Source organism: Vespula pensylvanica, chromosome 2 (assembly GCF_014466175.1).
Source record: "Vespula pensylvanica isolate Volc-1 chromosome 2, ASM1446617v1, whole genome shotgun sequence".
NCBI classification, from domain to species: Eukaryota; Metazoa; Arthropoda; class Insecta; order Hymenoptera; family Vespidae; genus Vespula; species Vespula pensylvanica.
This window is the reverse complement of record NC_057686.1, coordinates 924,246-941,834: the sequence shown is the minus strand read 5'-3', so window position 1 is coordinate 941,834 and position 17,589 is coordinate 924,246. Positions and strand designations below refer to the sequence as shown.

Genomic DNA, 17,589 nt, shown 5'->3' with positions numbered 1-17,589 from the left:
TTATATCGATGAATAATAAATACACTATTACACGTACGTGTATCATATTAATTATGAAAATGGCCCAAATCCAAAATTTGAAAAAATTCAATTTACATTCTTTCCTTTCGTTGGTTCACGTTACAATGATTTAGTTATATATATATATATATATATATATATATATATATATATATATATATATATATAAAAACGTATATTTTTATAAATATATATAATTCAAGCTATTTTCATAATCAATAGCACATGAAATGTTGATTGGTATGATCGGGCACAATATTACTTTCTATGAATCACAATATTTAACTTAAATGCAAAACGGTAGGGTGTCATTTCTTATATATATTTCTTTTTTCTCATTAATACAGGATGGCTATAAGGAGAATACCATTTTAGGAATTAAAAAATCCTTTTCTTGTATTTTTTCTAACTCTTTGAAAATATTTTTAAGTAGTAACGTATTAAAAAAGAAAAAAGAACACAACCTCATAAATGAATACAATACTATTAACAAATATTCTACATAATCTTATTTCCTATGAAATAGATATAAGTATTATTATTAGAAATAGTTATTATTAGAAATTATTATTAGAATATTATTATTAGAAATAAACATAGGTGTATATATATATATATATATATACACACACACATATATAATGATACAATTTGGTCAATCACTATAGCCGTTCCTTTTTATTTTTTAATATCCGATTATTATTAGAGTAATATAAATAAAAATAAAATCTATACAATAGAAATACTGTGACAAGAAGAACAATGACAAAATTTTCTAATAAAATATCAATGAGTATAGATAGTATGAGTTGTCGTCAGAGGTATTATTGAATTACGCTACAATTTCTAATAAATCATTCATTGCAGTATTCGTTTGCAGTCTCATATGATCAGACAAAGTAAATAGAAAAAGTGTGATGTGCAAAATGAAACACGTGGAATTTTTTCAATATATGTATATATATCCATATATTCATATTTATATATATATATATATATATATATATATATATTTGGATACTACTACATCCTTACCACATGTATACACGTGTTAAAAATAAACGATTCGAAGAAAAAAAAAAAAAAAAAGTAAAAGGGAACGAAAGTAATCAGTTCCTTCGTATGCTCTTAAGAATAGTGACTCACTCGGTCGTTTACATTAGAAAAAAAAATAGATAATATATCTGTATACAATGAAACCATTAATCTTAATGTTTGAATTTTTCATACAGCCATACCTACATCCGGCCGGACATGTTCATAATTCGATCGATCATTACTGTTTATAGAGACATACATATGTATGCATGTATGCGTATATGTATATATGTATTATATGTATGCATTTTGTGCACGTTTATACGCATAAGAGATAAAAACGATAAGGCACAGAGTACACATATTACAATTATTATTATTCCTATATACTATAATATATATATATGTATATAATATATATATATATATATAATATTGTAATTATATGATTATATTAGATACGAGCAATAATTACATAGAGTTTAGCATAGCCCCTATAAAATTAAGATAAAAGGCGAGAATGTGAAAGGAACTTGCGATGCAAGGCGACCTTCGTCCGGCGAAATATAACATTATCTAGCTCTGTCAAACTCTTTTGAATAATAGTTAGCTCGAAAGTATACATATTTAATTCGAGTGCGACTAAGAGTTTTTTTCTTTTATGAAAGTAAAACTACGTAAATATGTGTCTACAATTATGAAAGTGGCCTAGAAATCTATCAAACAAATTACATCTATCGTTTACTTTTTTTGTTACATTTATTTACCTTATCACGTATAATTATTGGGATAAGAAAAAAAAAAGAAATATATATATATATATGACTTGAGCAACTTTCATAATTGATATGACACTTATATATTGGTATGACATAGGTACATACATACATATATTATTTACAATAATAAGTATTCTGTACTGTTCGCATTATTCATTAATGTACTTGTACATAAATACATATTATATTCATTATTATTATTATTATTATTATTATTATTATTATTATTATGACGAATATTACGAATATATATATATATATATATATATATAATTAAACCATCGATAAATGATAATGATTTTCTTCTTTAAATGTGATAAACTCTTTAGATAATTATGTATATTACTTCACAAATGTCCATTTCATGCTCGTTCTTAAATAATCATTTAATATATATTTAGTTAAAAGTTTTGTTCGAAGCTGGCCAATAATTTTGTTTGAACTATAATTTCTTATTATCATTCATAGAAGAATATATTTAACTTATTTATTCGTAATTCTTCTTCCAATGTATTATACTTTTTTTCGTTGGAAAAAAAGTGAAAAAGGAAAAGATAAAAATTTATCGAGTATCTACAAAAACAATGCTTGTTTTAAGTGAGAACTGTACAGCAGATATTATATTATTAACTTTGCCATGTCGTTAGAGACACTTTGTTAGATATAAAATGTTATATATATATACACACAACATACATACATTAATCTTTTTCTAAACATCATACTTCTCATGATTTATGTTTTGTTAAAAAAAATATGTCTGTAAATTTGTTAATGTAGGTCATATGTAGTTGATTTATATGTTTACTTGCACGTATATCCTTCGTGACGTGAATTATCATACATGTAAATTTATCATACTATTTAAACGACATATATATATATATATATATAAATTTTAAGAAAATTCAAGAACTTATTTGCAATAAATTCAATGAAGATACCTAACCTATAAGAATAAGAAGAAGAAGAAGAAGATAAGACTTATATATTATTCTACAAACTTATGAGATTAAAAAAGTTAACTTAATATCTCTTTCTTGACTTAATCTCATTCTATTTGACTATAAAGTACATAAAAGAAGTTAATGATATTTAATATATATTCTACATATATATTGGATCATACCGTATAACTTGAAATATCTTTGATTTAATTTTGTTGGCTAATTTATTTTTTGTAAATGCAAGAAATGAAGGTTTTCAGATAGTAAACCTCTATTATATTTGTTCTTAATCATTTGAAATGATAAGAATGTAGTGAGTATAGATATATGCGTGAATACATGTGTACGTCATACCCTTTAGCAATTATTGACATACCACCAATAATAAAAAATGTTTACTTCGAACACTGATATAAATCAAGTTCATCGTGGAAGCACCAGTTGGGTTCGTTAATGATAAGAAAAACGAAATGGTATGATACAAAATGTGAATCTTTCTCTCTCTCTCTCTCTCTCTCTCTTTTTTTTTTAATAACACATTTCAAGTAATTGATCTTCCATTTTGTTTTATTTCACCGAACGACTACCACAACTCTGTTTCTAGAAAATTGTTATCAAATATTTCTCAGTCTTGGACAGTGACTTTCTTCAATTTACAAATACTTTGTATAAGTATAAACGCTTCCTCGATTCAAATATGTTTGGCTATTTTGTTCATATATAATTTAACTATAGAGAAATCGCCTGTGCATCCGTTTGAAGTATCATTTGATTGGAGTGATATATAAAGTTTGAATAACGTAGCTTAGATTATAATCTTTCGATCGAAATATGACTTGAAAGTTAACAATATAATCTCATTTATTTATCTGTATATTGATATTTTGTTGCGTGTGAAAAACAAGTTTTTCCAAATTTTTAATATTAAGACTACCGACATAATTAAAATCACTTATTTTTCAGTCATTTATTTATTTATTTTTTCTTTTATCTTTTTATTTTTTTTTCTTTAATAATTATACAACAAAACTTAATCATTAAAAATCAAAATCTTCTTTTTTTGTTTCCTTCGATTAATATAATCAAATAAATTAATGAATTTTCTCCCTCGAGTAATCAAATTAATGAATGTTGTTAATATCCATCAATTTGAAAATATACGTCGGTAGTTCTAATATTAAAATAATCGTGGCTAGAGAGAAGAAAGATATTGTCGTGTTATGATACTTTTAGAGACACGCTCAACAACGACGATTTAGTAACAGATCGATCAAAGCAATCAGCGAAAGTCTATTCGATTCTCAGTGTCCATTATATGCGAGTAGTGTACTTATGTAGGTTGATACACATTGACGTAAGAGTAGAATATTCTTATACGAGTTGTAAACGTTGTTGTTGTTATTGTTGTTACTCTTATTCTTCGACGATCGAAGATTGAAACTTATATAAAACATCATATACATTATTTTCTTTGAATACTTATAAAATACATCGTGCGCGACCATTTGAAATATGTATGAGAAAATGAATGATTCCAAAGAAACATATATATGCAAATATATTAAGGATATCAAAAGGTTTTTCTAAAGTGAACGCTTGTTAACGCATATGAAGTTGTTATATAACTTGATAAAAAAGCAAAAAAAAAAAAAAAAAAAATTTCTGTCTGTCGACTTTACCTTGATAATATTTATCATATCTATATTTATCTATTATCTTGGCGATATTAACTTATTATTTCAAAAAAATTTTTTAACGAGAGAATGATATTTGTTAATTATTACTTTCGATAGATTAGTCATCAATGAATATGAAGTAATTGTTCAAATTAATATCAATTGTTTAAATTAATTTAATTGACGAATCCAGTTTTCACTCGACGAATTTATATTACGTCTTTGTAACAGTCTCTATCGATTTGAATCTATCATGTTGTTGTTCTTTTTCACTTTTTTAACTTTAGAAAAACCTTCGAGAAAATAGTTAATGACAAACGATGATATTGGATCTTTGATAATTTATCATTGAATTGGCACGATTCATGGAACATGTTTAACTTTTTTAATGATCTTTAGTAACACGCTTAAATTGTGTCTAGATTATCTAATCGGCGTAGAAACATTAAGATCAAATGGTAGTTCTTAAATTAGCGAACTAGTCAATATGGGTTTACTTGTTTTGTGTCCGTATAGAGCGCTAAGCGCTCATGGTGGTAGAGGCTAGACAGCACATCCTTTTCTTGCACCATACAAGATTTTTAATTCTGGTACGATAATTTTCTTGATCAATGCGTTCGTCTTAGCAGTGAGCATTTCACGATGAGGATCTTTTTTGAAGATCTTTATACCAGGACGATGTACCAAAAATGCGTTGTCCAAAATGAGAAAGTCGTAATCGAGGACACAGAGAGTGTAACCCTAATAAATATATTTTAATAATTAGACAATTAAATTCTTTTCCATAATCTTATTTCTTATTTAGTAGGATAGGATACATTAATTAAACCCATTTGCATTATCAAGAGATTTGAATAAATAATATGCTTGATGATATTAACGTAATAAGAACATTTAATTATTTGTAAGAACAAACAATTCTAATTATTTAGGTTTAATTATATTACCATAGTAACATATTCATTAATTTGAAAAAATTTTATATATATTTAATTATATTACCACGATGTATTCGCAAATTTTAAAATAATATACTTTTAATTATATTACTATGATAACATATTTATTAATATTCTTATCTGTTCGATAATTATTATATAACATTCTTGATACCTTCAAATCATACTAAATATATCGTATGATTAATGATATTATACTTATACCAAATAACATAATTCCTGTATGTGTATATGTGTGTGAGCGAACATACGTGTATATGAGTGATTAGAAAAAGAAACAAAGTATACATATTAGTAATTAGAGATCGATCAAGATCAATGACGTACCTGCGGCATCTTATCACTTTTTCCTTCCCAGCTGAGTCGTTCGTCGTACAAAGGTTCTTCGTTAGTTCCTATAAAAATAGGTTCCCAATGAACGAAGCTACCCGTACGTTTTCCAACGTGAAATACATGAAGACCTTCGGTTTCAGGAGTTTCCTGCCATTCCTTGCTACGTGGAACGTTGTGACAACCGGAACAAAGCTTCTTATGAAATGGAATAGCTGTTCCTGCTTTTAACATTTGTACCTGGTGATATATAGATACATAAATACAAAGAAATAAATATATATATATATAAAATAATAGTAGAACATGAGAAAGTAATCTAAAAGTCGTGATTTGAAAATAGGTAAGAAGAGGGAGAGACGAAGCGAAACGAGATAACAGCATTAATTCCGTCCCCATCATGGTCCACGGTCAAAGGAAGCTTCGTTGATTAAACGACCCTCGCACGTCGTATACACGTATTATAGAGCGCATATATGTATATGTATATATATATATATATACATATAGCTACATATGTGACACAGGGGACATACACGTATGTAAGTATATATCTACATTCATATATTGATAGTAAAGCGACGCTCTAACGCATACCTAAACACTCAACCGAAGGTGTGTATCAGCTCGACCTATGTACATATATACTCTCTCTCTCTCTCTCTCTCACATATACTTTCATGAATTTAATTGCCATCAAGTTCACTCGGTCGACCATCACACGGCACACGATATCGCAGCTCGTTATTACGACTAATAAAAATGCGCCTTTTGTCGAAAGCTTACCAAATGAGTTTTATTGTTCGGTGGTCGATACTTTTCGTTAACTTCGAATATAGACAAGACGTAAACCTTTGGATTAGATTTTTGCAATGCTGCTTGATCTCTCTTGCGAATCATTTCAAGAAACTTTTCCGGAAGATTTGGACTCGGATATAATTCTATGTCGCTGGCAAAAACATAATAAGTCGGTGCTGATTCTCTTGCTATGTTTCTTCCAACGTTAACTGGATAAAGAAGTTTCTTCTCGTTTTTGTACATCTTCGAAAGTGTTATATTCACCCAGGGTGGTCCCAACGTACAGTTGTACGTATCAGACATAACTTTTTCTGATGGTGGAACCTGAAGTATTATTTTTTAAAATGGCTCGATCATTCGGACGATCGTTAGAATTCATTTTTATTAAATAATTTAATCGATACTTGAATAATTCTAAACGAACTTGAATAAACATAAAAGATTAAATAAAACGAAAAGAATGGAAAGCATTTATTTACCAATTTTGGCACGTGTTTACTGCTAAAAAAGACATGAAATGTCACCAGTTGAAAAACCAATGGGCTACCACAGCTCCTTGAGTATTTGATTGCGTCTAAAGTCGCCGAAAAGTCTGTGCCAGGAGCATGCATCGCGATCGATATCGGTGCTCTCCAACGTTCCAACAATGGTTCCAAGTTATCCAGGAAGGTATAGTCGGCATGAGTGGTGTAAGTTACGCTTTCCCAACATTTCACCTTCATACTCATAGGTACGTAATTATATAGAACCCAATAATCTCCACGTTGGGCTCGTCTAGGTTCTAATGATTTTTCGTTGCAAGATATGGCTTCCTTCAGATTGGCAGCTGGTTGTGGTACTGGTGCTGGTGCCGGTTCGTTAATATTTTTCTTTTGGTATAAAAAAAGAAAAAGAAAAAAATAGATGAGGTGAGGAAAGAAGAATTATATATATATATATATACTTAACAATTACATTAGACGATCGATCTACGAAGATACATAATATATAAAAATAAAAAATATTTCACGAATCGTCATGGCTTTTTTTATCTTTTTTGTAATCTCTATATTATAACAAACACAAACACACACACACACACACACATATCGATTAAAACAAATATTTATAAATAATTTTTATTAACATAAATGAAAGAAAATGATAAATAATATATACCGTACGATTACCAGCATGACCGTCTCGTCCAATCGTATCGTCGAGTATTTTGACCTTGGCCTCCTTCGAGGTAGGTTTCATAGTGACGATCCCTCCGATCATTTTGTTCGGTAGACCTTTCTTCTTGTTTCTTTTGTTCGTTGAAGAGGATGGGGCAGGTGATAATAAAGAAGAAGAAGAAGATGATGAAGATGAAGAAGAAGACGAGGAGGAGGAAGATGAGAAGAATGAAGAAAGGGCAGAGATCAGAGTACCATTCGAAAGACGATTGACTGACGATCTATCAGCAATGGTTGCTGCACCAGCACCACCGGCAACGCCACTAACATCTTCTTGTATAATCGAATTTTTTGATCGTGATGCTTGTGCCGCCACAGGTGGAGCTATAGCCGGTGGTGCTGCGGCAGCCCAATTGGTTGGTGATTCTTCGATCCAAGGACCGGAAGAAGAACCAAAATGGGCGCACACGTAAAGTAGTACGCAAACGTTGAGCACCACCGATAGGCGCAAAGCCCAATTTCTTCGAGTTATACCGATCATACTCGTGTTAGAACGATCGTATAACTCTCCTCATTCACCTTTTCCTTTTTTTTTCTTCTTCTTCTTTTTCTCCGTCTCCTTCTGCTCGTCCTCGGCCACTCTTCCTCCTTCCACCTTCGTCGACCCGTTGAAAAACAAAAACTCCACTTACGATCACTAAATCGTAAGCCAACGAGGATAAGAAGAACCTCGTCCCTCGATCTTCTTCTTTTACTATCAATTTCTATATTTTTCCTTCCCTTCCTATCGGAAGGATCACCTTCGCCAGCCACGGTTCTTAATCTCTCAGGAACCAACTTTGTTCATTTTCTTTTCTTTTGTTTTGTTTTCTTTTTTTCTTTTTCTTTTTTTTTTTTTTTAATCTCTTGTCTTCTCGTCTTCGTCTATGTGTTTATCTGGAAAAGAAAAAAAGAAAATTAAAATCGAAATGATTATTAAATAGCATTATATTAACATGGACTTAACTGTTCTAAGCAATCACATTTGGCGTAGAAATATTGTGTAATAATTCGACATTTATATTTGTACTTTGTAATATAGCATGGTATATAGGATAATATGGTGTAATATAATATAGCATAACATGGCATAGCACAGTATAATGTAGTACAATATAGCATAGCATAGCATACCATAGTACAGTATAACATAACAGCATAATACAGTATAGAGTAATAGAAAATATATATGCGTGTATATATAACATGTTATACTATATATTGTATATAATATAATATGTATTATATTAAATATATAATATGCAAATATTTGGTAATTTAAAAAAAAATGTATATATCAAATGGTATTAATCGTCAGTATTATTTCTCGACAGTTAGCCAACATCTCTTAGCCTGTCGATATAACGAAAGACGTGTTTCTTTTCCTTCAAGGAAATTCTCGAGATCGCAATTAAGGTTTAGCAATCGTTGAGCGAAATCGGTGGAGCTCGGAAATGATAGAGTGTGAGAAAGAGAGAGAAAGGGCGAGAGGGGAAGAATAAAGAAGGATAACAACGAACAATATCGTGATGACTCCTCGTCGATTGAGGAAACTTTCGAAAACACGAGGAAGCTTTCGATTTTCTTGGAATAATTTTATCTGATGATTCAAAATTTACCAAGAAATTTATATTTAATTGGTCGAGATAAAAAATCGATAACTCAATGGACATTTATTTCACGAACATATAAACGTTACTGCAAATCTTATTCTTTATTTTTTTTTTTTTTTTTATATATAATACTATTTTTTTATACTAATTTTTAAAATCACCTAAGAAGACTTTTCAGCGACTGTATATTAGTACATATTGTACAAACGAACGTACAGAGTTTGTTCGATTTACATGTCTACACTCGATTATTTATGTAAGTATTAAAAAAGTTATCTTGTAAATAAAAAAAAAAAAAAAAAAATTGTTTCATATTAATGAAACACTGTAGTTCCATCTATCGATGAAATAGAGATATATAGACAATGTAGTGATAATTATTTGACTTTGCAATGACCTTGTTGCGAGTCCTATTGTAAAAATGAGATTTAATACTTTTTTTTCTTTTTTCTTTTTTTCCTTGTTCCATTTTTTTTCATAGTACTCTCTATTCTTCGTCAGACGTTCTTCTAGAGGACATCGACCCGTACTTTAGACATATATTTTTCATAAACCATGATTAAGTTATCAAACTTTGAAATTCGATGTGGCCTTAGGGCATTAGCATTACCGGATGTATCCAAGTACATCCTTTACTTTACGTGCTTCTAAATAAATAAATAAATAAATAAATAAATAAATAAATAAATAAATGAATCGACGTTGTTCTATCTGACGTTCCACTTATTTTATTTTATAAAATAAAAACTATTTAGAAAATACTTCATCTAAATTAAATTATTGTTATATTATATATCACTAAAGATAAAATGAAGCTTTATTATTTAATTCGATCCTATAAATCCATCTTATCGTAATAAACGTTTATCTTAGCTCAAAATTTTCTTTTTATTACCGCAATATTTTCTTGGCTTTATTTTTTCCCCAATAATATTTTGAAATAATTCGATCGCACTTTTCAGCGATGTTAAAAAAAAAAAAAAAAATATATATATATAAAAAGAAAAAAAAAAAACAATTTTTTTTTAATCCCCGTAAGAAAAAATCGCACGAAAGACGAGCAAGTGATCTTAGTAGTCATAGTACTGATTCGCTACGTTCAATTCACTTATCGTAGAAATTCTCATTTAACCAATTCCACGCCGTTGAAGTGTAATATGAGGGTGCACAATCTTGCATCATGGCGATACCATACCGTTTCTTCTTTCACTTAGTGTCACGCCAAACTCAAAATATTATTTTAAATATGTTTGCAAGAAATTAAAATATTCTTCTTTTAGCTCTGTTTCTTTCTTTCTTTCTTTCTTTCTTTTTTTTTTCTTTGTTTTCTTCTTCTTTTCGTTAAGTTGAGGCAGTCGACAAAAATTTAGATTTGTTGTCCGACGATTAAATATGCCAAGCGACATCATAACCGATTGTCGATATTGATGATTTGATTCTTGGATACATATATATGTGGATTATCCTGAGTCCACATTATAGTAAATTAGGTTAATTGGGTAACATAATTAGTGTTAAATAAGGCATTCATCCGTTATTATTAATTGACGAATAAATGTTGGATCATCGCCAACTTTCGTCACATTGTCCATAACGCAAATTCGACAGGAAATTTCAAAATCATGCTGGATTTAAAGAAGATCCAACATTTTATGCACTCTAATAGGCATAAATGATTTTTATTGTTGTTATTGGATATATATATATATATATATATACACATATATATGACACACACGATCCACTTAAATAATCCTACTATTAGTTAGAACAATACGAATGAAGGACTTCATATGTAATTTAAATTCAATTGGAATGCAAACAATAATTTCATCAGTCACGGATCAAACACAAGATCATCGTTCTTTTTTTTTCTTTTTTTTTTTTTTCTGTACTTCGACATTTCCGGTAGTCAGAAAACGCTGAGCAATTAAACATAAACATACATGCACGCACACACGCACGTGTATATTCGATAATGCCAGGTCAATGTCGAATTTCAAATTACAATAACTCAACAATGACTTATGCAAAATGTATATGTACTAGCGACATCAACCGCAAGAATATGCGATAAAGGATATAGGGTTACGATCAAAAAAAAAAAAAGAAAAATTAAATGTCACTTCCATTGAACTCCCCCAAGGTCATCGGAAAGTCAAATTATTATCATTACGATGCGTATCACCCTTCGACACGGTACGACATTCGTCTGCAATATTTTTCTTTTTTTTTTTTTTTTTTTTTTTTTTCCCCCCAACAATTTTAATACTTATGAATACAAACAAATGTGTATACATTCAAACTGAATATCTTCTTTTAAACACACGTTAAGTATATTCTAATTTTTACAAATATTCAACGAAAAAGAATTAAAAAGATAACTAATTAAATTTTATCATTTTTGTATGTTTCAAATTAATAAGAGTATCTAAATGTTGATAAATTAATCACCGGATGACAGTCTTTTTTGTCGGAAAAAGATAAGTTGATAACGTTGCCGGTATCAATGATATATTAAAATAAATTTCATTCCCATACACCATCTTTGTTTATTTAGCATATAATTTATGCTCGTCGTGTTAAAAATAAGATTGGAGAAATTTGTTAACGATAAATTTAGCGAAGATCTTCAAAAAAGAAAAAGATTTTTTTTTTTTTATTATTATTATTATTATTATTATTATTATTATTATTATTATTCAAACGTACTAATGATTGGGAACCACTGGATTGTAGAAAATCGTTATTGAAAAAGGAAAAAAAAAAGGATTAAATAATATTCAATTTTCTATTACGTAATATTGAATAAGACTCACGTGTTCGTTAATGGAACGCAACAGTCATCTAATTAGCACGATTCTCGATGTATTTTAAAATATATAAGTAATTTTTTCTTTTTTTTTTTTTTTTTCACCTGCCAACTATTCTAAGCGAAGCGCGCCATTTTTTTTATAAAATACGACATAGTCACACATTAATATCGTAAGTACGTAATCACGCGAAACTAACTCTTCCATTATAAATTACCGAACGCAAAAAAACTAAAAAAATAAAAAAAAAATAAAAAAAATAAAAAAATAGAGATAAAAAAGAAAAAGGAACAAACAAAAATATCTCTATCAGAAGATCGTAATTACCTTAATTCAATGTTTATTACATGCGTACACTTATATAAAAATGATGAGCAAAAAAATTATTACGAGCGGAAAAAAAAAGAAGAGGAAAAGAGAATAAAGAGAAGTAAGAAATGCACGCGTAAGATGCTTTATTTATCGTCAAACGAAATAAGTGATAATCGTAGAGATATTATTTTGTTGAAAGGAATTATTATTCGAAATATTATACATCTGCTTGTATCTTTCTTTTTTATTTCGTTTGCTTTCTCGGTTTTCTGCAAATTCAGAGTTATTTGATTTGATTTCCTATCTTTTGACGATAAAAGAGACACATAAGAAGAATTTTAAACTCTGCGGGAGATAGAGAAAGAAAAAAAGAAAAAAAAAAAAGAGAGAGAGAGAGAGAGAGAGAAAAGGGGAGAAGAGGAAAAGGGAGCCACGTGGCCAGCCTTGATCTACAGGATGATTCACATAAAACATTACGAACTATTTTTAGACGATATCGTTACGAGTAGCTAAGTCTTTTCGAACTATTATATATATATATATATATATATATATATATATATATTTCTTTTTTTCATTGAATAGGATTCTTCTAAAAAGTGTGATTAGGTTCGATAAGAACAATAATATGTTATGTTATTGGTGTAATTTTTTTATCGTCGTAAATAAAAAAGGAAGTCGATAGTTATAACGGTTTGATTGGAAAGTGTTGGTAACACTTAATGCGAGCCACCCTCGATCTACAGGGTGATTCACACAAAACGTTACAAATTATTTTTCGACCGAATCCTTACAAAGTGATTAAAGAAGCTTTTTTTTTTTCTTCCTAAATTATTATTATTATATGTGTGTGTGTGTATACTTTTTTTCTTATTATTGCATACTATTTTTTTTTTTTAGTTTATTAGATTTGATAAGGACTACGATATTATTATCGTCGATTTTGTTGTTGTAAATAATTAAAAAAGAAAAGAAAAACAAAGTTAGCAGTTATAACGGTTAGCAATTGGAAACTATTGATAACACTGAATTTGGGCCACCCTATATAGCAAGAGTAACAGCAGCCCTCGAGGAACCGGTCGCACATCGTCTGGGTTGCGTCGTCGTTTCGAGCCTCGACAACCTTGAGAAGAGAGCGTGAACGCAACATTTTCTCTGCTTACGATCGCCACAAGGAAGTCTTAGAAAATCAAGCGAGCAAGTTCACGGACTCTTCTAGACGTTTATCACTTTTGATCGTTCGGTCAACGACGATTAGTCAAAAAAAAAAAAAAAAAAAAAAAAAAAGAAAGAAAGAAAAAAAGAAAAAAAAAGAAGAAAAAGAATACAGAACAAAAAAGCGCGAGCGCATGCGCACGTCTAAAATTTAAACGTTAACTCTCCCGCCAAAAATCAGAACTGTCGTTTAAAATTTACCTTCTTCTTCTTCTTTTTTAATTATCTTTTTGTTTTCTCTTTTTTGTTTTTAGGTTTTTCACGTTTTCCTCGTTAACATCGTCATTTCGAGTGATCATGCATTTATCTGCGTTGCAATTAGAGTATAAAGACTAATATAAGAGAAGGGAGTAACAGTTGGCATAACATGTGACGGAATTGGAAGGACAGACGCCATCTTGGTATGTCAATTTTATTCGCGCCAAGAAGCGGTACGTGTGGATCATACAAAAAAGTTACGTATATATCTAATAAGATGGCGGTGGAAATACAATGAATTTTTCAGCGATGATGCTTGTTGCTACCTCGTGTCTCCTCATAAATTTTATTATAGTATACGGATATAAATATATTTAACACGTCATCACGATAACTTCTACTATATAACATTTAATATAGTATATCGCGACGTTTCTAAATCTATGGACAGCGAAATGATAAATGCTACGCTATCTTACCCGCCGAAGCAAAAAAAAAAAAAAAAAGAAAAAAAGAAAAAAGAAAAAAGAAAAAAGTATTTAAATTTGTAAGAGAGATTTTTGGAATATTCTCGTAGAATACGAGCTCGGTATAATACCACCCGTAACAGGCGTATCTTTGAAATAATATACAGTGACTCCGACCCTAGAGTCTACCTAGAATCTTCAAAATTGTATTTATATCGTATTATAAACTAAACGCGTGGCAAAAGGATTGAGAAACTCTAAGTATACAAGATTTTCCTGGTATATTAAAATTATACTATATACGTGATATAACATATAACACATTTACATCATATAGTAAAATTACATTATATATATATATATATATAACATACGATATAAAATATTTATATCATATATCATAATTTTAATATACAACTTGGATATACATTTATATCACATAATATATCCGTGCTATGCCAATATAAAATATGTAATACCACAAGGTTCTATATAAATTTGAGAACTTTGCGGGTGAATAATCATGCATCATCACAATTTATTCGTTTTATTCGTAAACCGTTACAAGGTGTTCTAGGTAATGTAAGAGCTGGAAGAACAGGAGAGAGAGGGGGGGGGAGAGGAGGGGAGGGAAGAAAGAGTGGGGATAAGGAAAAAAAGAAAAAGAAAAAGAAAAAAAGAACGACCGTGACCACAGTCGTACTCGATGAGTCGACCTGTTCTTCAGCGGTCGTTTCACTCTAAGCCTGACGTGGACATCGTCAGGGTCGTAGAGTATTGGGAAGATACATCAAACGACCTCCACACCGTTCCTCGTAGAATATGTATGCTTATCCAAGGTATAGTTAAAGAAATAAAGAGACAGAGAAAGAGAAAAAGAAAGGGAGAAAAAGAGATAGTCGGAGTGTATGAGATAGCCAAGTGGAAAGACATACGGCTAGAGTCAATGTGAATAATTGATCGTCCTAATGGAACGGCATCGTATACCGTGACCGGCTTTTCGAGTCACGCGCCCGCGCGTACAACACACGTATAAGAGAGCAACCAACGACGACGACATTACGAAGACGACGACGATGTCGATGTGAAAGATGGTTATGTATGTTATGTTATGTTATGTTATGTTTTGTTGGTTATGCAGGCCATTTCTACACTTAGCTATATTTTTTCTTCCTCTTTCCCCTCTTTCATTATTCTTTCGATGTTTTTATGATCCTTGTTCGAGGAAAAAAAGGAATATCGTTTGTTCACGAATTAATAACCTAACTTTTTTTTTCAAAAGACAAATATTTGTGTGTGTGTGTGTGTGTGTTACGTATGTATGCACAAAGAGCATGCATTGCATATACACTGGCCTATGTCGAATTAACCTCACGCACACGTATGTGTACACACATGCACACAACTGTACATATAATGTATCTTACGATTAAGATGGTATATCTCGAATATTAGACAAACAAGCATCGTTTTCTTACGATAAACTATTTTTAATGATCGTGATAATTTACGATTGCATTTCCACGATTTCTTTCGGAAAGAATCTAAAACGCTTAATCCAATCGAAAGTAGATAAAGTAAAAAATTTATCTAATCTTTTTAAAGTTAAAATTGATAAATACTATCTGTTAATAATAACATCTTTAAAAATTGCTTCGTATTTACTAGACTGTTATTAATTTTACTGCATTATGACAATAATGTGATACAATCGTGAGGCACGTATTTGAAAATATACGAATTATAAGAAAAAGCGAGGAATATTTATACTTTTGAGGAATAGGGGAGGGGGTGGAGGGTAAACAGGAACAAAAAAAAAGAAAAGAAATAATATTTGTCTAAGCGGAATCGAAGTTTAATCTTCGTAAATATATATATATATATATATATATACACATGCATAGATACGTACATACATACTACTAGCTAGTACTACTGCATATATATGCATGGATGCATGCATGCATATATACATACGTAAAATTTCCATTTCTATTGCCTTGACGATTTACAAAACTCATTGAATTTCATGGAAAAGTAAGAAGATAGAAGGGACAAAGAGAAACAGAAAAAGAAAAAGAAAAAGAAAAATAAAGAGAAAGAGAAAATGAAAAAGAATGAGAACGAGAATGAGAACGAGAACGAGAACGAGAACGAGAGTGAGAAAGAGGGAAAGAGAATGAGGAATTTTCAGTATCTAGAGCAAACGTCGAGACGACGACTATGAGAAAACGACGAACAGAAACGATAGAAAGCACGGTTCTCATCGTCGATAGATGGTACTTACTCTATATATATATATACACACACATATATATATGTATCCCCGTGATCCTAAGGATAATTTGTCTGGATATATTTTCTCTGTGATGACGAAGGGCTCGAATTTTAGCAAATGGAAAGAAGAAGAACAGCATTAGCAGCGACAGCGACAGCGACAGCGACAGCGACAGCGACAGCAGCAGTAATAATAATACTAGTAGTAGTAGTAGTAGTAGTAGTAGTAGTAGAGATGTAGTAGAAGCCGGTATCACCATTGTGTGGGTAGTGGGTCGAAAAAGGTGAGTAAAATAAAGAATGAGAAGGAGAGAGAGAGAGAGAGAGAGAGAGAGAAAGAGAGGGAGGAAAAATGGGAAATAATAGATGAGTATCGTTGGGGGTGGATGAGAGAAGAGGGTGGGTAAGAGGGAGGCCCACAAAAGAATGATACACTTGACGTATATATCCGTAGAAAATCTTCAACATTGAAGAACACCCTTTTGACGATACAACACTGTTTCCGTTGACACTGTAGTCTCTCTTATTCGTGTTAATAATAATAATAATAATAATAATAATAATAATAATAATAATAATAGTGTAATAGCGTAGTAGTGGATAGTAATGTCTCGTTGTAGTCGATATTTTATCGGTATTATAAATTGGCACACACATGTACACACACACAGACACACACACGCACGCGCGCGCGCGCGCGCGCGAACTCTTTCTTTATTATTATTATTTTTTTTTTTATTCTCTTTTTCTTTCTTTCTCTCTTTCTTCTTCTTCTTCTTCTTCTTCTTCTTCTTCTTCTTTTTCGTTAAATACAACTAGACACTGTGAGAAAACACTGTTACACTAAATCACCGGCATCACACTACTCTCAAAGTCGCCACCGTTGACGTAGACGTTCCCTCGACGCCTCGTAAAAGTGTCCGCCGATAGAGGATCGAGCTCCCCTCTTC

General features: G+C 30.5%; 1 protein-coding gene across 1 annotated transcript; it reads right to left on the bottom strand.

The window, feature by feature from the left end:
* Window positions 1-4,823: 4,823 nt before the first annotated feature.
* On the bottom strand, window positions 4,824-16,829 carry LOC122627059 (beta-1,4-glucuronyltransferase 1). Its single transcript, XM_043807823.1, has 6 exons — window positions 16,650-16,829; window positions 7,707-8,641; window positions 7,028-7,417; window positions 6,537-6,872; window positions 5,748-5,990; window positions 4,824-5,202 (listed from the first exon to the last, which is right to left on the bottom strand). The coding sequence occupies exons 2-6, from the start codon at window positions 8,244-8,246 to the stop codon at window positions 5,005-5,007; spliced, it is 1,707 nt and encodes a 568-aa protein (XP_043663758.1). The 5' UTR covers window positions 8,247-8,641; window positions 16,650-16,829; the 3' UTR covers window positions 4,824-5,004.
* Window positions 16,830-17,589: the final 760 nt, after the last annotated feature.